General features: G+C 37.4%; 4 protein-coding genes across 11 annotated transcripts in view; 3 read left to right on the top strand and 1 right to left on the bottom strand.

The window, feature by feature from the left end:
• Positions 1-2,230: 2,230 nt before the first annotated feature.
• Positions 2,231-6,246, top strand: LOC111433846 (endoplasmic reticulum oxidoreductin-1-like). 2 transcript variants are annotated; one of them, XM_023071095.1, is made up of 10 exons: positions 2,231-2,418; positions 2,502-2,747; positions 3,029-3,160; positions 3,979-4,231; positions 4,324-4,434; positions 4,821-4,939; positions 5,022-5,126; positions 5,233-5,432; positions 5,523-5,649; positions 5,869-6,246. In XM_023071095.1, the coding sequence occupies exons 2-10, from the start codon at positions 2,598-2,600 to the stop codon at positions 6,043-6,045; spliced, it is 1,374 nt and encodes a 457-aa protein (XP_022926863.1). In that variant the 5' UTR covers positions 2,231-2,418; positions 2,502-2,597; the 3' UTR covers positions 6,046-6,246. The 2 variants fall into 2 exon arrangements, with proteins under 2 accessions (XP_022926863.1, XP_022926862.1); XM_023071094.1 differs by having other exon boundaries at positions 2,231-2,747.
• Positions 6,247-6,346: 100 nt separating this feature from the next.
• On the bottom strand, positions 6,347-8,782 carry LOC111433847. The gene is made up of 4 exons (XM_023071096.1): positions 8,365-8,782; positions 7,986-8,098; positions 6,848-6,928; positions 6,347-6,609 (listed from the first exon to the last, which is right to left on the bottom strand). The coding sequence occupies exons 1-3, from the start codon at positions 8,507-8,509 to the stop codon at positions 6,848-6,850; spliced, it is 339 nt and encodes a 112-aa protein (XP_022926864.1). The 5' UTR covers positions 8,510-8,782; the 3' UTR covers positions 6,347-6,609.
• Positions 8,783-9,309: 527 nt separating this feature from the next.
• Positions 9,310-11,952, top strand: LOC111433896 (p21-activated protein kinase-interacting protein 1-like). Its single transcript, XM_023071157.1, has 3 exons — positions 9,310-10,100; positions 10,282-10,582; positions 11,712-11,952. Exons 1-3 carry the CDS (start codon positions 9,456-9,458, stop codon positions 11,795-11,797), a joined length of 1,032 nt encoding a protein of 343 aa, XP_022926925.1. The 5' UTR covers positions 9,310-9,455; the 3' UTR covers positions 11,798-11,952.
• Positions 11,953-12,619: 667 nt separating this feature from the next.
• The window catches only part of LOC111433835 (putative ALA-interacting subunit 2), a 6,876-nt gene continuing 3,312 nt past the window's right edge, over positions 12,620-16,183 (top strand). Inside the window, exons 1-6 of one of the 7 annotated variants that reach the window (XM_023071076.1) lie at positions 12,620-12,887; positions 13,567-13,606; positions 13,700-13,794; positions 14,792-14,853; positions 14,956-15,030; positions 15,621-15,737. In XM_023071076.1, the coding sequence (XP_022926844.1) occupies positions 13,707-13,794; positions 14,792-14,853; positions 14,956-15,030; positions 15,621-15,737 (342 nt within the window). In that variant the 5' untranslated portion in view covers positions 12,620-12,887; positions 13,567-13,606; positions 13,700-13,706. Of the gene's footprint in view, positions 12,914-13,566; positions 13,795-14,791; positions 14,854-14,955; positions 15,031-15,620; positions 15,738-16,183 lie in introns of all 7 variants that reach the window. The other 6 variants (XM_023071075.1, XM_023071073.1, XM_023071074.1 and 3 more) reach the window with 6 other exon arrangements.

Below are 16,183 nucleotides of genomic sequence, written 5' to 3'. Positions count from 1 at the left end.
GTTTCAGTCGTTCTTTGTCGACCTGTCGGCACCATTTTTTTCCCCCTCCTCAGAATCCCCTCCACTTTTTTGGGTAAAACCTAACGACGTCGTTTTCCAATTTTGAATTTACTTTTATTTATTGAGAAAAACATCAAATTTATAAATTTTAATTTCATTCAATTGTATCATCAACTTAAACAACCAAATAAAATAAAATTTTGTAGCACAGAGTGTAAGCTTTTGTTTCAAAAATCGTTTAAAATAATATTTTCTATTATTTATTATTATTTTTAAATGGTCATTTAAAAACATTTATAATTTTTATTTTTTTAATATAAACCAATGAATTGGTATTATTAAAAGTTCTTATTTTGTTGCAAATTATTATTTGAAAGAAGATTGTTTTTTTCGTTTCTATTTTAGACATAATTCGTTAATATTTTGAAAAAAGCAAAAAGAAAAGTAGTGGGTCCCACAGTCAGATAGGGGCAGTTAAATTTGTATGACGAATCTGTTACAATCGGAGCTTTGACCGCTGACCGCCCTCTCTCATAAGCCTCTCGCTTTCTCCCTTAATTTTTTAAAATAAATTACAATATTATTATTATTATTTTAAATACCCAACTTTTAAATCAATTAAAAGCAGTATATTTCTAAATTAGAAACCTAAATTTTGGATAATATAGGGACTAAATTTTAATTTCTTGAAAGTATAAGTACCAAATTTGTAAAAAGGTAAAAGAAAAAGGCACGACCATATAAATAGAACAAAATCAGCCAACTTTGTTTATTTCCTTTCCAATGGAGATGGATGAATCAGGGAAGCCTTACCACCTTGTCCGCCACCTGGCCGACTGCAATGCCGTCGTTGTTTTCAGCATCAGCGGCTGCTGTATGTGCACCGTCGTCAAGCGCCTCCTCTTCGGCCTCGGTGTCGGCCCCACAATCGTCGAGCTCGATCACCTCTCCCATTCCTCCGTCGCCAACGACATCCAGGCCGTTCTCCACCACCTCCTCCCTCACCAGCCCCACCCCATTCCCGCTGTCTTTGTCGGCGGCAAGTTCCTCGGTGGCCTCGAAACTCTCATGTCGTCCCATATTAATGGCTCCCTTGTCCCTCTCCTCAAACAAGCTGGCGCTCTCTGGCTCTAATCAAACCTTCCCATCTTTCATGTTTAATATAAGTTTAGAATTTGTAATCAACTGCTTGCTATGTTCTTCAACACTTCACCTTACAATATTGTTCATGTTTTTTTTTTTTTTAAATAAAAAATGAGTAACATCATCGTACATGTCTTAATCAACTGAGTTATGCGAAGAAAATATATAGAAAAATTATTTTGATGAAGATCAACTTAATGAATCACATAATTTTAGACTATTAAATGATATTTAGAGAGCAAATAAGTTTAAGATTTACTTCCGACAATTTTATAGAGACCCGCTAATTGAATAATAGTTTGTCATTTTAATTCTTATTTGAATAATGGCCTAAGTTACAGCTGGCAAATATGGTCTTATTTGAATTTCCTCTTAATTTTAAAAAGAGTCTATTATGGAGATATTTCCACACATTTAGAAGGCATGTTTTGTTTTCCTCTCAGTGAGATCTCACAATTCACTCCTCTTTGGGGCCAACGTTTTGTTGGCACATCACTCGGTGTCTAACTTCAATATCATTAGTAACGGTCCAAGCCTATTGCAAGCAAATATTGTACTTTTTGGGCTTTTCATTTAAGGGGGAGAGGTTTCTGCACCCTCCAACGGACGGGAAATCTCACAATAAATATGTCTACTTTCTATTAGGCACTCGATATTCATGAAATGTAATATATAATTCAGTAGAAATTGAGACGAAAAAGTCATCTCCATCTCTATATCCTGTGATAAATTCAATATTTAAGGCTAAAATTGGAAATTTACAATATTTATTTATGACGAAGATAAACATGGTACGTTCTTATAAAATGTACTGATTGGTTTATAAAAAAAAAGAAGAAATTTGATTGGAAGTTGTTCGTTGGCAGCCCAATTAAGGAAATTGAAGAAATTTGGTTGATTTAAAGGCGGATATTGTTCAATTTTTGAAACAAGACTCCTAATTTGTAATAATTATTTGTCAACTACATGAATTTCATTGATTTTTATTTGTTTAATAAATAGGAAGAACAGATGTTAAATAACGTTTAGATAATAAATTTAATTTACCGTTCTTAAGCATTATGAATTAAAAAGAAAAAATGAATGATTTAAAAATGGAGGAATTCCCATTCCAATCTCTCCACGCTAGAAATAAAACAGAAGAAATTGATCCAAAAACCTCAGTAGGTTTCTTCCATAATTGGAAGATTTTGGACGTTGAGTTGCAGTTTGGGGAGATAATTATAAAACCATTTGCAAATCCGTTCGCCCATCGAATTTTTCCACACGTTTTTGGTTGCTTTTTCAGTCTTCAAATTCAATTTATTGGCAGCTGATTGAACCATTGTTCATTGACCAATTTTCGTTTCTTCTTCAAGTCTTCACGCATCGCCGACTTGATCTTTCTCCGTATTTCCCCCTCGAGTTTTTGGCCGCCGGAGACGGGATCTCTTTGAACAGAATCGCCGGAAGTTATGGTTGGTGCAAACGGTCCGAGATACCGATGGGGTTTGATGATAGGAGGTGCTTTCATCGCTATTTTGCTTGCTGTGGCTATGACTTCTCGGACGGCTCCTATGATTTCGCTCTTTGGTCGCACTAATAAGCCCTGCCATTGTTCTAATGTACGTTTTCTGAACCTTAACTCTTTCTCTCTGGTTATGCTCGATTGATGAGAAACTTGGAGATTAAGGCACCTACATTGTTTACTTCTCGTTTAAGCTTAGCACTTCACTACATTTTTCGTGTCTTCTTTGGGCTGCTGAATTTGAGATGAGCTAATGAGGATAATTTAGAAGTTTGGTTTGGTTGATTCTTGATGCAATCTTAAGTTTCTGTGCTTTGAATTCTGGAATTGATAGCTTTAAGATTTCATCCATTTAATTTTTTGGTTCTAAATGCACAGGATACCCCCAAATACAGCGGTATGGTGGAGGATTGTTGTTGTGATTATGAGACTGTAGATCGATTAAACGAGGAAGTGTTATATCCTTCCCTTCAAGAGCTTGTTAAAACTCCATTCTTTCGCTATTTCAAGGTTTGTTTGAGTTTAATTGGCTGATTTTGATGAACTAATGCTATACCATATCTTGTTGTATTTTGATCTAAACGTCAATTTGAGATAAACCCTTCTGTGCTACTTCACGAAATATAAGCTTTCTTGGTTTAGAGGCAGTTTTATATGTTCTTGAGGCTAAGGGTTTAGTTTGGATTAGAATGGAATAAGTTTGGCTGTCGCATAAATGCTCTAGTTTTAAGGTGAGGGATTGTGGAATAAGGCTCCTTTTGGCTATGATTCCAAGAACTTGTCAAGAAACGAGAAAATGCATATGGAGGAGAGAGGTTTCTATACTTTTATAAACAATGCTTCGTTCTCCTCCCAACCGAGGTGGGATCTCACAATCCACCCCCTTCAGGGCCTAGCGTTCTCGTTGGTACTTGTTCCATTCTCCAATCGATGTGAGACCCCCCAATCCACCCCCTTAGGGGCCCAATGTCCTTGCTGGCACACTGCCTCATGTCCACCCTTTTTGGACTTAACCTCCTCGCTGGCACATTGCTCGGTGTCTAGCTCTGATATCATTTGTAACGACCCAAGTACATCGCAAGCAGATATTATCTTATTCCGGCTTTCCCTCATAGTTTTTAAAACGCGTCTGCTAAGGAGAGGTTTACACACCTTTATAAAGAATGCTTCGTTCTCCTCTCCAATTGATATGAGATCTCATAATGATACTTACCTTGTTCTGTCCAATCCATTCACATTGTATATCGTAATATACTCCTCCTATTTATTGTTTTATGCACATCTAGCTTCCTGATATGCCTATTGCCTATGTGTGCTCACATTCACAGGTTAAGTTGTGGTGTGATTGTCCCTTCTGGCCTGACGATGGTATGTGCCGATTGCGAGATTGTAGTGTTTGTGAATGCCCAGATAATGAGTTCCCTGAGTCGTTTAAGAAGCCTCACATCCTTTCATCCGAGGCCTTGGTTTGTCAAGAGGGAAAGCCACAAGCTACTGTCGATCGTACATTAGATCGTAAAGCTTTCAAAGGTTGGACTGAGATAGACAACCCCTGGACCAATGATGACGAGACTGATAACGGTGTGTTATATTAAATACAACACTTCGGTGCGAACATCGGCTATTCTGTTGTCTGGTCTCTTATTTGATTTCCATTGCTTTATTTCTACCAGGTGAGATGACATATGTAAATCTTCAATTGAACCCCGAACGCTACACTGGATACACTGGTCCATCTGCTAAAAGGATTTGGGATTCTGTCTATTCAGAGAACTGCCCGAAACGTAACGTCTCTCACTCTCTTTTCTTCATTAAAGTATCATTTTTTCTGGTCACCAATTAGAACTACTGTAGGTCATTCTCAAGAATTGTTGATTGAATGTATACTTATTTTTCCTATAGTCCACTTTGCATTCCTCCCCTGTTTCAACTTTCTGCTTCTGTACTTCGTTCATTTGATATTTAGTGATGATTTTGTGGTTAAAGGTCTTTATAAGGACTTTTCTCAATGGAGTTATATGGATATGTATCATTTTAATTCATGGTCTTTATCTTGAAGGATAAAATGTAGGAGTTCATGGCATGGTGTAGGCAAATAATGAACATCTCCTTTCTTTCATAAATCATGTCCTTATTCTTGAACATATTTTTCTTTGTTTTCTTTTTCCAGATCCATCAGAAGAGCTGTGCCAAGAGCAAAGAATATTATACAAAATGATATCTGGTCTACATTCCTCTATTTCAGTCCATATAGCTGCCGATTATTTAATTGACGAGACCAAAAATTCGGTACAGCTTCTTATTCGTCGATTTTCGCAATTGCTGTGGCTATAGTTTCCAGTAATTTGAAGTATTTTTCTTTTCTTTACAGTGGGGTCAAAATCCTACTTTGCTGTATGACCGCGTCCTACAATATCCCGATCGTGTCGGAAACTTGTACTTCACATACCTCTTTGTTCTTCGAGCTGTGACGAAAGTGAGTAGGAACTCTGATTCAAAAAGGATTGTACGTAGTTATATCAGGTAGCGCTTGTGTTTATGGTGCTGTAATTTTAACAAATCCACTGTTGGTTGCATTCTAGGCCACAGAGTACTTGGAGCATGCTGAATATGATACCGGTAATTTGAACGAAGATCTGAAGACACAGTCCTTGATGAAACAGCTTCTTTTCAATTCAAAATTACAAGCTACTTGCCCACTTCCATTTGATGAAGCCAAGTTATGGAAAGGTCAACAGGGACCAGAAGTGCAGCAGATACAAAAGCAATTCAGAAACATCAGGTCATTCTTTTTCGCCACACGCTCTTCTTTCCTTTGATTCTTTGATGAAATGTTATGCAAGTAGTAACTCTCTTTTTCTATGTCATGCAGTGCACTGATGGATTGCGTTGGATGCGAGAAATGTCGACTTTGGGGAAAGCTTCAGGTTCTTGGTCTGGGTACTGCCTTGAAGATCCTCTTCTCTGCTGATGATCATCAAGAACACTCGGGTCTGGATGTAAGTAATTTTGCTTCTTCATGTTCAAATACTCTTTTTAAGCACTTAAAACGCATATATGAATCTATCTCGAGTAGGTCTTTTGAATTTCTCGATGAACCATAATCATCCTTGTCCAGCTTGTGCTAGAGTAATGGTAAAATTGCTGCATGACATTGAATAATTGGATTTCGTTACAGACCAACTCGAACTTATTTATTTCATTTTCTTGGGTTACAGTTGCAAAGAAACGAAGTAATCGCCCTGATGAACCTACTCAATCGGCTATCGGAATCTGTCAAATTCGTTCACGAAGTTAGACCATCAGTTGAAACTAAAATGGAAGGACAGATTGTTTCTCCCCCCACAGAAGGTTGTCCACTTCATAGAATGTGGGCATCCATATTCAATAGCTAGCCTAAACTTGTTATAGGTTTAAACCTTGTATCCGAGAAAACTGTTAAAAAATTTCACATCTTAACAAAGTATGTACCTTACAGCCACTGATGTCTTAAGCAGCAATAGTTTCTTGTGACCCTTACAAGTTTGGTAACGTCATTATAGATACAATTGTTGTAAACAGATTTTGAATAATGTAAGCTCATAACCCTTCACATAGAATGATCGCCCTTCACGTTTTTCACTTAAATTAGGGAATAGCTTCTACTTCTCGTGAGAATTTCACTCGCTGATCTCGATTAATTTTGAGTGGCATGGATTCAGCCAAACAAAAAGGGGAAACGAAGCTTATAATTCAAAGGTTGTGAACAAAGACACTCTGTTGGCAAATTGAGTATACAAAGCACACAAATATTTCATATACATCATTGTTTTCATAACTGAGTGTACAGATTGTTGGCTCCATGGAGCATCAGCCTATCAATACTTGGACCATCATCTTTGTGCCATGAGCTTCCTTTGCAGAACGGATGAATCATCAGATGGCGAAGTCGGGTAAGCAGTATCGAATGTATTTATTACCTGCAGATCAAACAATGATAGACTGTAATGGTAGAAGGGTAACAGGTTTGCTAACTCAAGAAATATGTTCTTCTAATTTCAGAGAAGCTGTTTGTTGAATGCATCGAGAATGTTATAACATCTAACATTACTAAGTAGCATTCATCATGAGTTTGTTTGGCAGTCACAATAGTTTCATAAAAGCTTAGTAGATGGATGATCTAAGCAAATCCTAGTATGTTAAGTAATATATTAATACCTAGCGGGCTTTCTTCTGACGTTTGCTAGGCTTCATTGTCTCCTTTCTTGGATCCTCAGGTACTTTTAATTCAATATATGGCTGCAAACATATCAAGACACAATGAGTAAGTAAAAAATATTCAAACTTAAATCATTGGTTTTCTAATATGTGAATATCATTACCATCGTGAAAATTGCATTTATGATTAATTCAGATAGGCCAGCTATACAAGCTTGGTAACATCCCATTTTCGTGAGGGCTTCCCCTAAAGGTTTTTAAAGGGAGAGGTTTCTATACCCTTATAAAGAATGTTTCGTTCTCCTCCCCAACCGATGTGGGATCTCACAAGTTCTTTACCCCAACCGATGTGGGATCTCACAAGTTCTTTACCCTTGATGTGGGATCTCACAAGTTCTTTACCCCTAATGTGGATCTCACAAGTTTCTTGATCGCTTATAATCCTACATATAACTGCTTATACTCCTGATAGCCTTGTGGGAAGCATAGGTGAAGGCAAATCAGGAACCCCATGAAAGTCTATAGGCACATTGAAAGAAATCAAAGTTTATCATGAATGTGTAATCGTGGCTTTGGAACTTGGCTGGCCTGGAAGGAAACCAGAAGGGCACACCGGAAGAGACCAAGTGATATGATAGAATAGGCTGAAAACAAATTAAAAACTCAAACGGTAACCGCCTATTACTAATAGATATTGTCTTCTTTGGACTTTGCCTTTCGAGTTTTCCCACAAGGTTTTTAAAATGCGTATGCTTAGGAGAGGTTTCCACACCCTTATATAAGGAATGCTTCGTTCACCTCTCCAACCAATGTGGGATCTCACAACCCACCCCTTTGGGGGCCAGCGTCCTCGCTAGCATATCGCCCAATGTCTGACTCTAATATCATTTGTAACAGCTCAAACCCACCGCTAACAGATATTGTCCTTTTTGGGCTTCCCAAGGTTTTTAAAACGCTTATGCTGGGGAGACATTACACACCCTTGTAAAGAATGTTTCCTTTCCTTCACCAATCGATATGGGATCTCACACAAATTATCTCCCGTTCAAACATTGAATGGAGATCAGTGGTTCACTAATATAGTTGAAACATCTTGATTAAACCTCTGAAGAAAAAAATATAAGGGTGGATTTCAAACCTCGTCCCACTTTCTTTGAAGCTCAAGAAGCTCTTGGCAGTACAGAAGACACTCAGCGTGATATGCTGCAGCTAGCTCTTTTACCAAGGCTTTCCGTTTGATGATACCAATCACTTCAAAAGGAAGAAAACCACAATCAGAAAACAACTCAAGAACAAGAAGGGAGCTAATACGTCCAATCCCATAGCTAAAATCTATAAATCCATCGAATATCAATTGCTTAAAAGAAAAAGGTAAAAGGTTCTCGAGAGTAGAAACCCCATTACATGACAGATAAGATCAGAACCACCTGGCCTTAATAAATCCCTAAAACGACATTCAACACCAAAGGAAGAAAAAAAAAAAAAAAAAAACCCTAAGTTGGATAAAGGAATGTTACTTCGACTGGGATCAAAGGGAGGCGGGGGCGGCAGTGGCGGAGGAGCAGAAGAATCGGCTTCGAGGGGAGGTCGAGATTGCGATTCGTCGTCAGCCATTGATGCGTTTCGATTGAAAGAAATGAAGAGGGAGAAGGCAGAGGGCATTAAAGAGGCGAATCTCGGGAGTGGGGCTTCGTATTGAGACGTCGTCTGCCAGAATTGGAATATGGTTCTTCGGTACAGTGCCCGGGAAGAGTGAATTGGGCTGTCAATGGCATCGCTTCCGCTATTTGTTTGCTTTCGCCACACCACTGTGACGCCCACTTCCCCAAAAATACTCTCTCTCTTTCTCTCTTCCCAAAAGATCAAACAAAATCCCAGCGGAAAGCTTCAATCTTTGATTCTTCAGTTTTCCCTCTCTTGTTCTATCCAATTTTCTATTCCCATTTTTTCACGGGTATTTTATCTTTTTAAAATAAATTTATTTTCTATAAATATAGAATTTACTGAAATTAACTATTTTTTATTTGTTAAATTAATAAAAATACTTTGGTATAAAAAAATATCTTTATAAATTTTAATAATACTTTTAAACTTAAAAAAAAACTGTAAATAATATTTCAAAAATACTTTTAAATTTTGACCAGTTTAAAAATATCTCTTAATTTTTAAAAGATTTAAAAATTTTACTTGAGTGTTAAAAATTATTATTTTTATTAATTTTATTTTATTTTTATTTTATTAAATTGATCATAAAAATGGGTGCGTTTTTAAGGTAAAATCGATTTTTTTTTTAACGAAAAAAAGAAAAAGAAAAAAGATTTAATATTCAAGAGATAAAATTGTTTGGAAAAGGAAAAAATTGATTTTTTCCCTTAAATTTTATTTTGGAAAAAGAAAATAAATCATAAAAAAGAGCCCTGACTTAATATAATAATAATAATAATAATAATAATATATTTGTGTCAAGGCGCGGAGACTGCAGAAAGCGGCGCGCATCCTAAAACCCTAGCGAAACCCCGCAAAATTTCTCTTAGACGAAGGTTTGTACAAGTCAGGCCAATCTCCGACACCTTGCTGCCGGAGACCGCTTCCTTCCGCCTCCGCCTCCATGAGTCTCATAGCAGGCTCGTACGAAAGATTCATTTGGGGGTTCAAGCTTAAACCGTCCGAACCCCAAACTCTGTCCCTCACCCCTCTTTTCTCCTACCCTTCTCATCTCTCCTCCATCAGAACCCTCGCCGCCGCCGGTCCTGTCGCTGCTTCCGGTGGCGCTGATGATACCATCCACCTCTATGACCTTTCCTCCGCTTCCTCTCTTGGATCGCTTCACGACCACTCTGCATCTCTAACTGCTCTTTCGTTCTACACCCCTCCCAACCTATCGTTTCCTCGTAACCTCGTGTCTGCTGCTGCAGATGGATCCGTATGTATCTACGACGCCGACCCTTTTGTCCACCTTAAGACTGTGTTGCCTCACAGGAAGGCTATTAACGATCTTTCTATCCACCCCTCTGGAAAGCTCGCGTTGACAGTGGGTCATGATGAATGCTTGGCCATGATAAATTTGGTTCGTGGAAAGAGGAGTTTCTATTGCAGGTTGGGCAAAGAGGCCAGCTTGGTGAATTTTGATGTTGGTGGGGATAAGTTTTTTATGGTTATGGAGGAGAAGGTATCGGTGCATGAGGCAGAGGATGCACGGTTGCTGTGCGAATTCGAGAACAAGAAGCGGGTTCTTTGTGCTACGCCTTGCGAGGTCAGTCTCTCTCATTAATGTTTTGCTTTGGATCGTATTTGCTGTTTGTTACTGAACACTGTGTTCCATACTTGTGTAATAGAACTGATTCAGAGATTATAAATTGTTCAACGCTTTTTAGTTCCTAAGTTTACAAAAGGTTTGTCTACCTTGTGTTGAATTGTTCTTGAAACTTTGACAGAATGGCATTCTGCTTACCGGTGGAGAGGACCGTTGTGTTACGGCGTGGGATGTAAAAAGTGGGAAGGTGGCATATTCTATAGAAGAAGCGCATGCTGCCCGTGTGAAAGGGATTGTTGTACTCACGAAGAATTCCTCTGGTGCTTTCTCTGATGATGATCCACATATAGTTGCATCTGCATCATCAGATGGAGTTATACGTGTCTGGGATGTTCGAATGGCCATTAAGGACAAGCCAAATCCATTAGCTGAGGCAAATACAAAATCAAGGCTGACTTGTCTTGCAGGATCGGCTCTTAAATGTTAGATTTCTTTTCTTTTCTTTTCTCCTTATGTTGCTTTACATGTTTTTATATGATGCATTTTCATCACTTGCCTGATTGTATTTGCCGTTTGAAATTTGTGAGATCCCACATCGGTTGGAGAGGGGAACAAAGCATTCCTTATAAGAGTGTGGAAACCTCTTCCAAACCGATGTGTTTTAAAACCTTGAGTGAAAGCTTAGAAGTGCAAGCCCAAAGAGGACAATATCGGGTAGTGGTGGGTTTGAGTTGTTACAAATGGTATCAAGCCAGTCGCTAGGCAGTGTGCTAACGATGAGTTGGGCCTCAAGGGGGGTGGATTGTGAGATCCCACATCGGGGGAGAGGAAAACGAATCATTCATTATAAGGATGTGGAAACCTCTCTTAAACAGACGTATTTTAAAAGTTTTAAAACCTTGAGGGAAAATTCAGAAGGGAAAGTCCAAAGAGAACAATATCTGTTAGCGGTGGGCTTGGGCTGTTACAAATGGCATCAAAGCCAATCATTGAGCGGTGTGCCAGTTAGGACGTTGAGCCTCAAGGAGGTGAATTGTGATATCCCACATCGGTTGGAGAGGAAAACGAAGCATTCCTTGTAAGGGTGTAGAAACCTCTCCTAACAGATGCGTTTTAAAACCTTGAGGGGAAGCTCATAAGTAAAAGCCCAATAAGACAATATCTATGTGTTTGGGCTGATGATCTCCTATGTTGTCTTCATGTGATTGTTTTTTTTGGAACAAAATCTTCACTCGCGTTTACTACTTATCATTGGATAATAATAGCTCAGCTTGATTTGTAAAATGTTTTCCTATGATTGTTGTTGCTAAATGCTCATTACATGTCATCTGCTGGGACTAAAAGAAGTTAATATGATGGTTGTCTTTTATGTATTTACCCATAGAGGGAGGGTCTTATGACTAAATGCGTTTGATCACATTGAGTTATTTTCATGTTGGGATGGGAGTTGTAAGAAAATCCAATACTAACTTTGCATGAAACAGAGTATGCCCGATGCCTATTGTTTCCTGCAGTTAATTCTTTTTATCGTTTCTCTTGCTTAAACCTCGTCAGATTCTATGAAGTAATATAGCAAAAGTTTAATTTGATCTGTTTCCGGGTGTTGATCAGCCCTTAGGCGACCACAGCTTGGGAAGAACATTGAAGAGGGGCAGTGTGAACCAAAGGCCACCGACAACAATGAGTCGGCTGAGTAAAGAAAGAAATTGGTATTAATTAGTTGGTTGGTCATGTGAAATCTGTAGTGGAGGATTGTTCTTCATTCCTGCTATGTTAAGTTTTGACACGAAAGCAAGTGCTTATATTGATTCACATGAGAAAGTATCATTTCATTTAATCTTTCTAGCATTCACTATTGAATACTCTTTTTGATAACTTACTCCAATTTCTGTAACTGGGTTGGCAATGGTTATTATAACATCATTGAGTTTTATTAGCTCTTGGAGAGCTATGATATCATTTGTAACCGCCGATATCATTTGTAACAGCTCAAGTCTGTATTGTTCTCTTATGGATCTTCTCTTCTCTAGTGACCTTAAACAAGACTTGATACTATTTTTTTCTTCTATTCATCAAATTTTTGGGTCAGCTCTCTCGAGGTCAAGGTTGGGCAAGGTGGGCTTTTGTCCAATGACATATTTGCAAAACAACTGAGTGTAGCACACGTAAATTGATGCTTAAGTTGGAGACGTGTGTAGTGCACAATTAGATCCCGTGCGAAGGTAGGGCACTTGAGCCTCTTAGCCCAATAGCCACTTGCTTCCAACCTTGTCTTGAGTTTTGTATAAATTTTTGTTCGACCGTTGACTTTTCAATAGATTTGATCCAAATATTCAACGTCACCTTATTTCATAACAATTTCGAATGAAAGGTATTATTATTTGAGGAAAGAAAGACTGAAATCAATCCTCTTAAATTTACGTCGTCCCCTTAATTAATCATATTATAATTTATAAATCTGTTTAATAAATTTTAGATGGTGTTACTTTATTAATGGGTGTCAATATATTACATCACCTCACGAACATATTCCATGAGAAAACCGAATTGGAGATGGAGAAAATGGAGAAAATGGTGGGAGCAGGATATCTAACACCACCGCACGAGCACCGCTTTCTCCTGCACTACTTCTCGTGCGAAAACCCAAGATTTCAGTACTGATTTCACCTTCTCTTTGCCCAATCAACCCTTCTCGACGCATTACAATGATGAATTGAGTGCTCTGTAATCCGTGTATATCCAATTATTCTTCCTTTCAGCTCCGTCTCTCCGGTTCGACATCTCCAGGTTACTATTTTATGTTTCGAATCACGGTAATCAGCTGTGCTTCGATCCTCTCAGAATTAAATAGAATTATCTTTTGATGTATATTTATGGTACCTTTATCCATTTCAATTTCCCGTTTCTTGTGTATACTGTACTCGGAATGATATAGCGATGGAAGAGAGCAATTAGGGGATTTTAGCACCTTCTATGTGTGTGTGTGTGTGTGTAGTCAATATCATCGCGCTAGCCATATTCGAGAGACTTCAGTTAATTTGGGTACGTTTGTGTTCGGGTGAAAACTACGAATATAGAGAAGGTTAGAACTTGTATTATAGGTAATGAGTGCTCTTCAGTTCGCTTAGCGATATGGTTCGTATTTTGTTGGGTTTTATATATTTAAAATCTCTCTGTCCTGTAGTTGGATTCCAAAGGCAAAGAAATCCGGAGGCAATACAGATTTTTTAAAGAACCACTATTTTCCGATTTAAACCACAATTTATGCAAAGCTATGCATGCACACATATACATATATGCTTATTTATTGTTGTCTTAATGTAATAATAAACATGTTTCTGTTTATACGTTTCTGCGTTCACCCTCCCTGGGAGGTGAAACACCAATTCATCAACCATTTTCAAGCATGCTTGGCCAAAAATTTTTCTTTTTAAAGAAGACTTGAATTGAATTTGCTGTGTGGCAGGACCTCAGTAGCTGATACAAAATTCTAATACTGCCTTCTGGTGAGGTAGCTTTGAAATTCAAAGGCAAACGAAAGCTTGGCAAGTGCAAGTTCCCGGACCTTTGTTTTCTGATTCGTCCCATTTATAGTTCAGGAAAACTATGGATTTGGATGGAAGCAGCAGTTTAGTGGTCCCTGAAGGATCTGGATCAATTCCAGCCGGACATGTACAAGCAAGGAGACATACAGGTAACTTCTATGGTAAAAAATGAAATAAGTAGTGGTCTTTTCAGATCCAATTCTTGGACATAATAGTAAAATCCTTGGTAAATAAGTGGTCATGGATTGAGAACACTTCAATAACTATTTACCTGGGATAATAAATATCCAGTGAGTTTTTTGGCATAGTAATTTTTGAGGTTTTGGTTGCAATTTAATTTTCAACTTTGAAATCTACTGGTTTAGTTGACAAGAAGGGTATGTAATGTAATTTTTAGGATCGATTGATTTTCTGGTTTCTAAAAGCTACTTGGTAAGTGTAGAATGAAGGCATCTCTTTTGTCATTTGATTAAGAGACATCCTGCGTGTTCCTTTGGTTAATGGTGAGGGACCGCTGTACCGTTTTTTTCTGCTAACCTTTAGATGGAAATTGTAGACTTCAAAAGAGAAGGTTTACTATTAAAGGAAGTTGCCAGTCCCCACATACAAAGGAAAGCGTCGTAGTATTTGTAATTGTGGTTATATCAATGATACTAGCCTTCTCGCTAATAAAAGTAGCATTCATATTTTTGTTTGATGTTTTTCTAATTTTCAGTGGAAGTTCAGACATTTTTGAGGTGTTTGATTAAATTTTAAATGGGTTTCAAAGATAAAGTGAAGTGGGTAGAAATATATGTTGATATAGGACTATAAATGAAGAAAAATGTGAAGTAGCAGTAGGGACACTTTTGGGATAATAGTACAAGAACAGTAAGTCTAGTATGCTCAACGAGAGCCTGGGTTATAAAAGATGTAACTTCCACAGTTCCGTCATCCAAGCCACATAATGGGGGTACTTCAAAGTTCTGATGGGTTAATAATCAGTGAAGTAAGTTGGGCAGGCAGTTTTTATAGATGGGTTAGTTGCTTTTATCATATCTGAAAACCATTATTTCCCCCCTTCCTTTTTTATACTTTTAATCTGCAAAAGTATTCTCTCTTGATGTTATTCTTGAAACTCCGTGTGAATTGCTACATTAAATGCAGCTTATTATCATTTTACACAACAGAGCCTCCCAGCTTGTAAGCCTGTGTTGACACCTACATGGGTGAGTTTTTGAATGCTGCCCTACTTGACACGTAAATCTTTTGTAATTTTTCACTATGCATCAATTATTATGGACCTTAAATGTTGATTATGTCTTCTGCAGGTTATTACTGTTTTCCTATTAATGGGAGTTCTTTTCATTCCTGTTGGGCTTGTTGTCCTTCATACTTCCCGCAGTGTAAGTATTCTGTATAGATCTTGAATACTAATCTTCAACTTTATAATTAACACATTTGTGTACAGTAAAATGGAAACTTGCCTAGAAACCCATGGAGCATCTGTTGGTGGTGCGATGTGGGGATAGGGGAACAAGACAAGCCTACAACTAAAAATGCTTTAAATGAAGTATTTACTAATGTTCTTATAAAGGTGCTTATGCAATAAATGCTTCATTTAACAAGTTTTTTTAAAATGCATGCCACACTTGGTAGTCTCTCGGTGTATTTGTAGAGGTGTTAGTTCCCAAAGGGGCAAAGTATTAAAAAGTATTATTAATTTTACATATTGATTAACTTCTTCCCTTCATATATTTGCTTGAGATATCTACCTTTGAACTGTAATATTTTATTTAGTTCTACTAACAACCACTTATTAAATTGCTTTTAATGTTTAATTTATTGACTGACTTGTTTGTGTATTGCTTGATGTATTTTTTATATAAATAAAGCTAAACAATTTATGGATATCAAAAGAAAATTTGTGTATTTTTTCAAAAGCATTTAATATATAAGATATGTGCTGTAATGATGGTTAAAAATGGTCGTGCAGGTTGCTGAAATTGTATACAGATATGATGCTGAATGTGTACCCCTTTCATATAAAAATAATATGGTGGCATATATCAAAGATAGTTCATCTCCTAAACTTTGTTCTGCGACCTTAAAGGTATGCTTATTTTCTGTGCTTGGCATACTTATATTCAGAATCTCCTTTGATCATTGTTCCATTCAATATATTTTTTGTGCGTCAACACTAGATATAGAAGATACAAGCTGATCTGGTGTTTAATGTATTACACTCAACTTTATTATATTTGTCCTATATTACTATGCAGTGCCTAACGCTGCTAGAGCCTTTAAAAAAAAAAAGAGATGAAGCTCTTTTGAGTGCACCATCATCAAAGCCTTTATGGATTGAGAGGAACCAAAGGCTTTTTATTGAAAAAGAACAGGATTATGATAGGATTTTTCAAAATACTGTCTACCTAGCTCTCTCTGCTTCTGGCTGTAAATTCTCACTATTTTTTCAATCTCATAGTTATGCTGTTCTTTTGTCCAATTACAGTTTTTTTTTTTTTTTTTTTTTTTTTTTTTTTTTTTTTTTTTTTTTTT

This window comes from Cucurbita moschata, unplaced genomic scaffold (assembly GCF_002738365.1).
Source record: "Cucurbita moschata cultivar Rifu unplaced genomic scaffold, Cmos_1.0 Cmo_Scf00043, whole genome shotgun sequence".
In the NCBI taxonomy this organism is placed as follows: Eukaryota; Viridiplantae; Streptophyta; class Magnoliopsida; order Cucurbitales; family Cucurbitaceae; genus Cucurbita; species Cucurbita moschata.
This window is presented reverse-complemented; position numbering and strand designations above follow the sequence as displayed.

What these genes read in the sequence shown, in the direction of transcription:
- LOC111433846 (XM_023071095.1), top strand. Translation starts at nt 2,598, where the DNA reads ATGGTTGGTGCAAACGGTCCGAGATACCGATGGGGTTTGATGATAGGA. An exon ending in TGATGACGAGACTGATAACG is followed by an intron (nt 4,232 to 4,323) that starts GTGTGTTATATT and finishes TATTTCTACCAG; the next exon opens with GTGAGATGACATATGTAAAT. An exon ending in AAGCAATTCAGAAACATCAG is followed by an intron (nt 5,433 to 5,522) that starts GTCATTCTTTTT and finishes TATGTCATGCAG; the next exon opens with TGCACTGATGGATTGCGTTG.
- LOC111433847 (XM_023071096.1), bottom strand. Translation starts at nt 8,509, where the DNA reads ATGCCCTCTGCCTTCTCCCTCTTCATTTCTTTCAATCGAAACGCATCA. An exon ending in TCCCTTTGATCCCAGTCGAA is followed by an intron (nt 8,099 to 8,364) that starts GTAACATTCCTT and finishes TTCCTTTTGAAG; the next exon opens with TGATTGGTATCATCAAACGG. An exon ending in TTCAAAGAAAGTGGGACGAG is followed by an intron (nt 6,929 to 7,985) that starts GTTTGAAATCCA and finishes ATATGTTTGCAG; the next exon opens with CCATATATTGAATTAAAAGT.
- LOC111433896 (XM_023071157.1), top strand. Translation starts at nt 9,456, where the DNA reads ATGAGTCTCATAGCAGGCTCGTACGAAAGATTCATTTGGGGGTTCAAG. An exon ending in TTTGTGCTACGCCTTGCGAG is followed by an intron (nt 10,101 to 10,281) that starts GTCAGTCTCTCT and finishes AAACTTTGACAG; the next exon opens with AATGGCATTCTGCTTACCGG. An exon ending in TGCAGGATCGGCTCTTAAAT is followed by an intron (nt 10,583 to 11,711) that starts GTTAGATTTCTT and finishes GGTGTTGATCAG; the next exon opens with CCCTTAGGCGACCACAGCTT.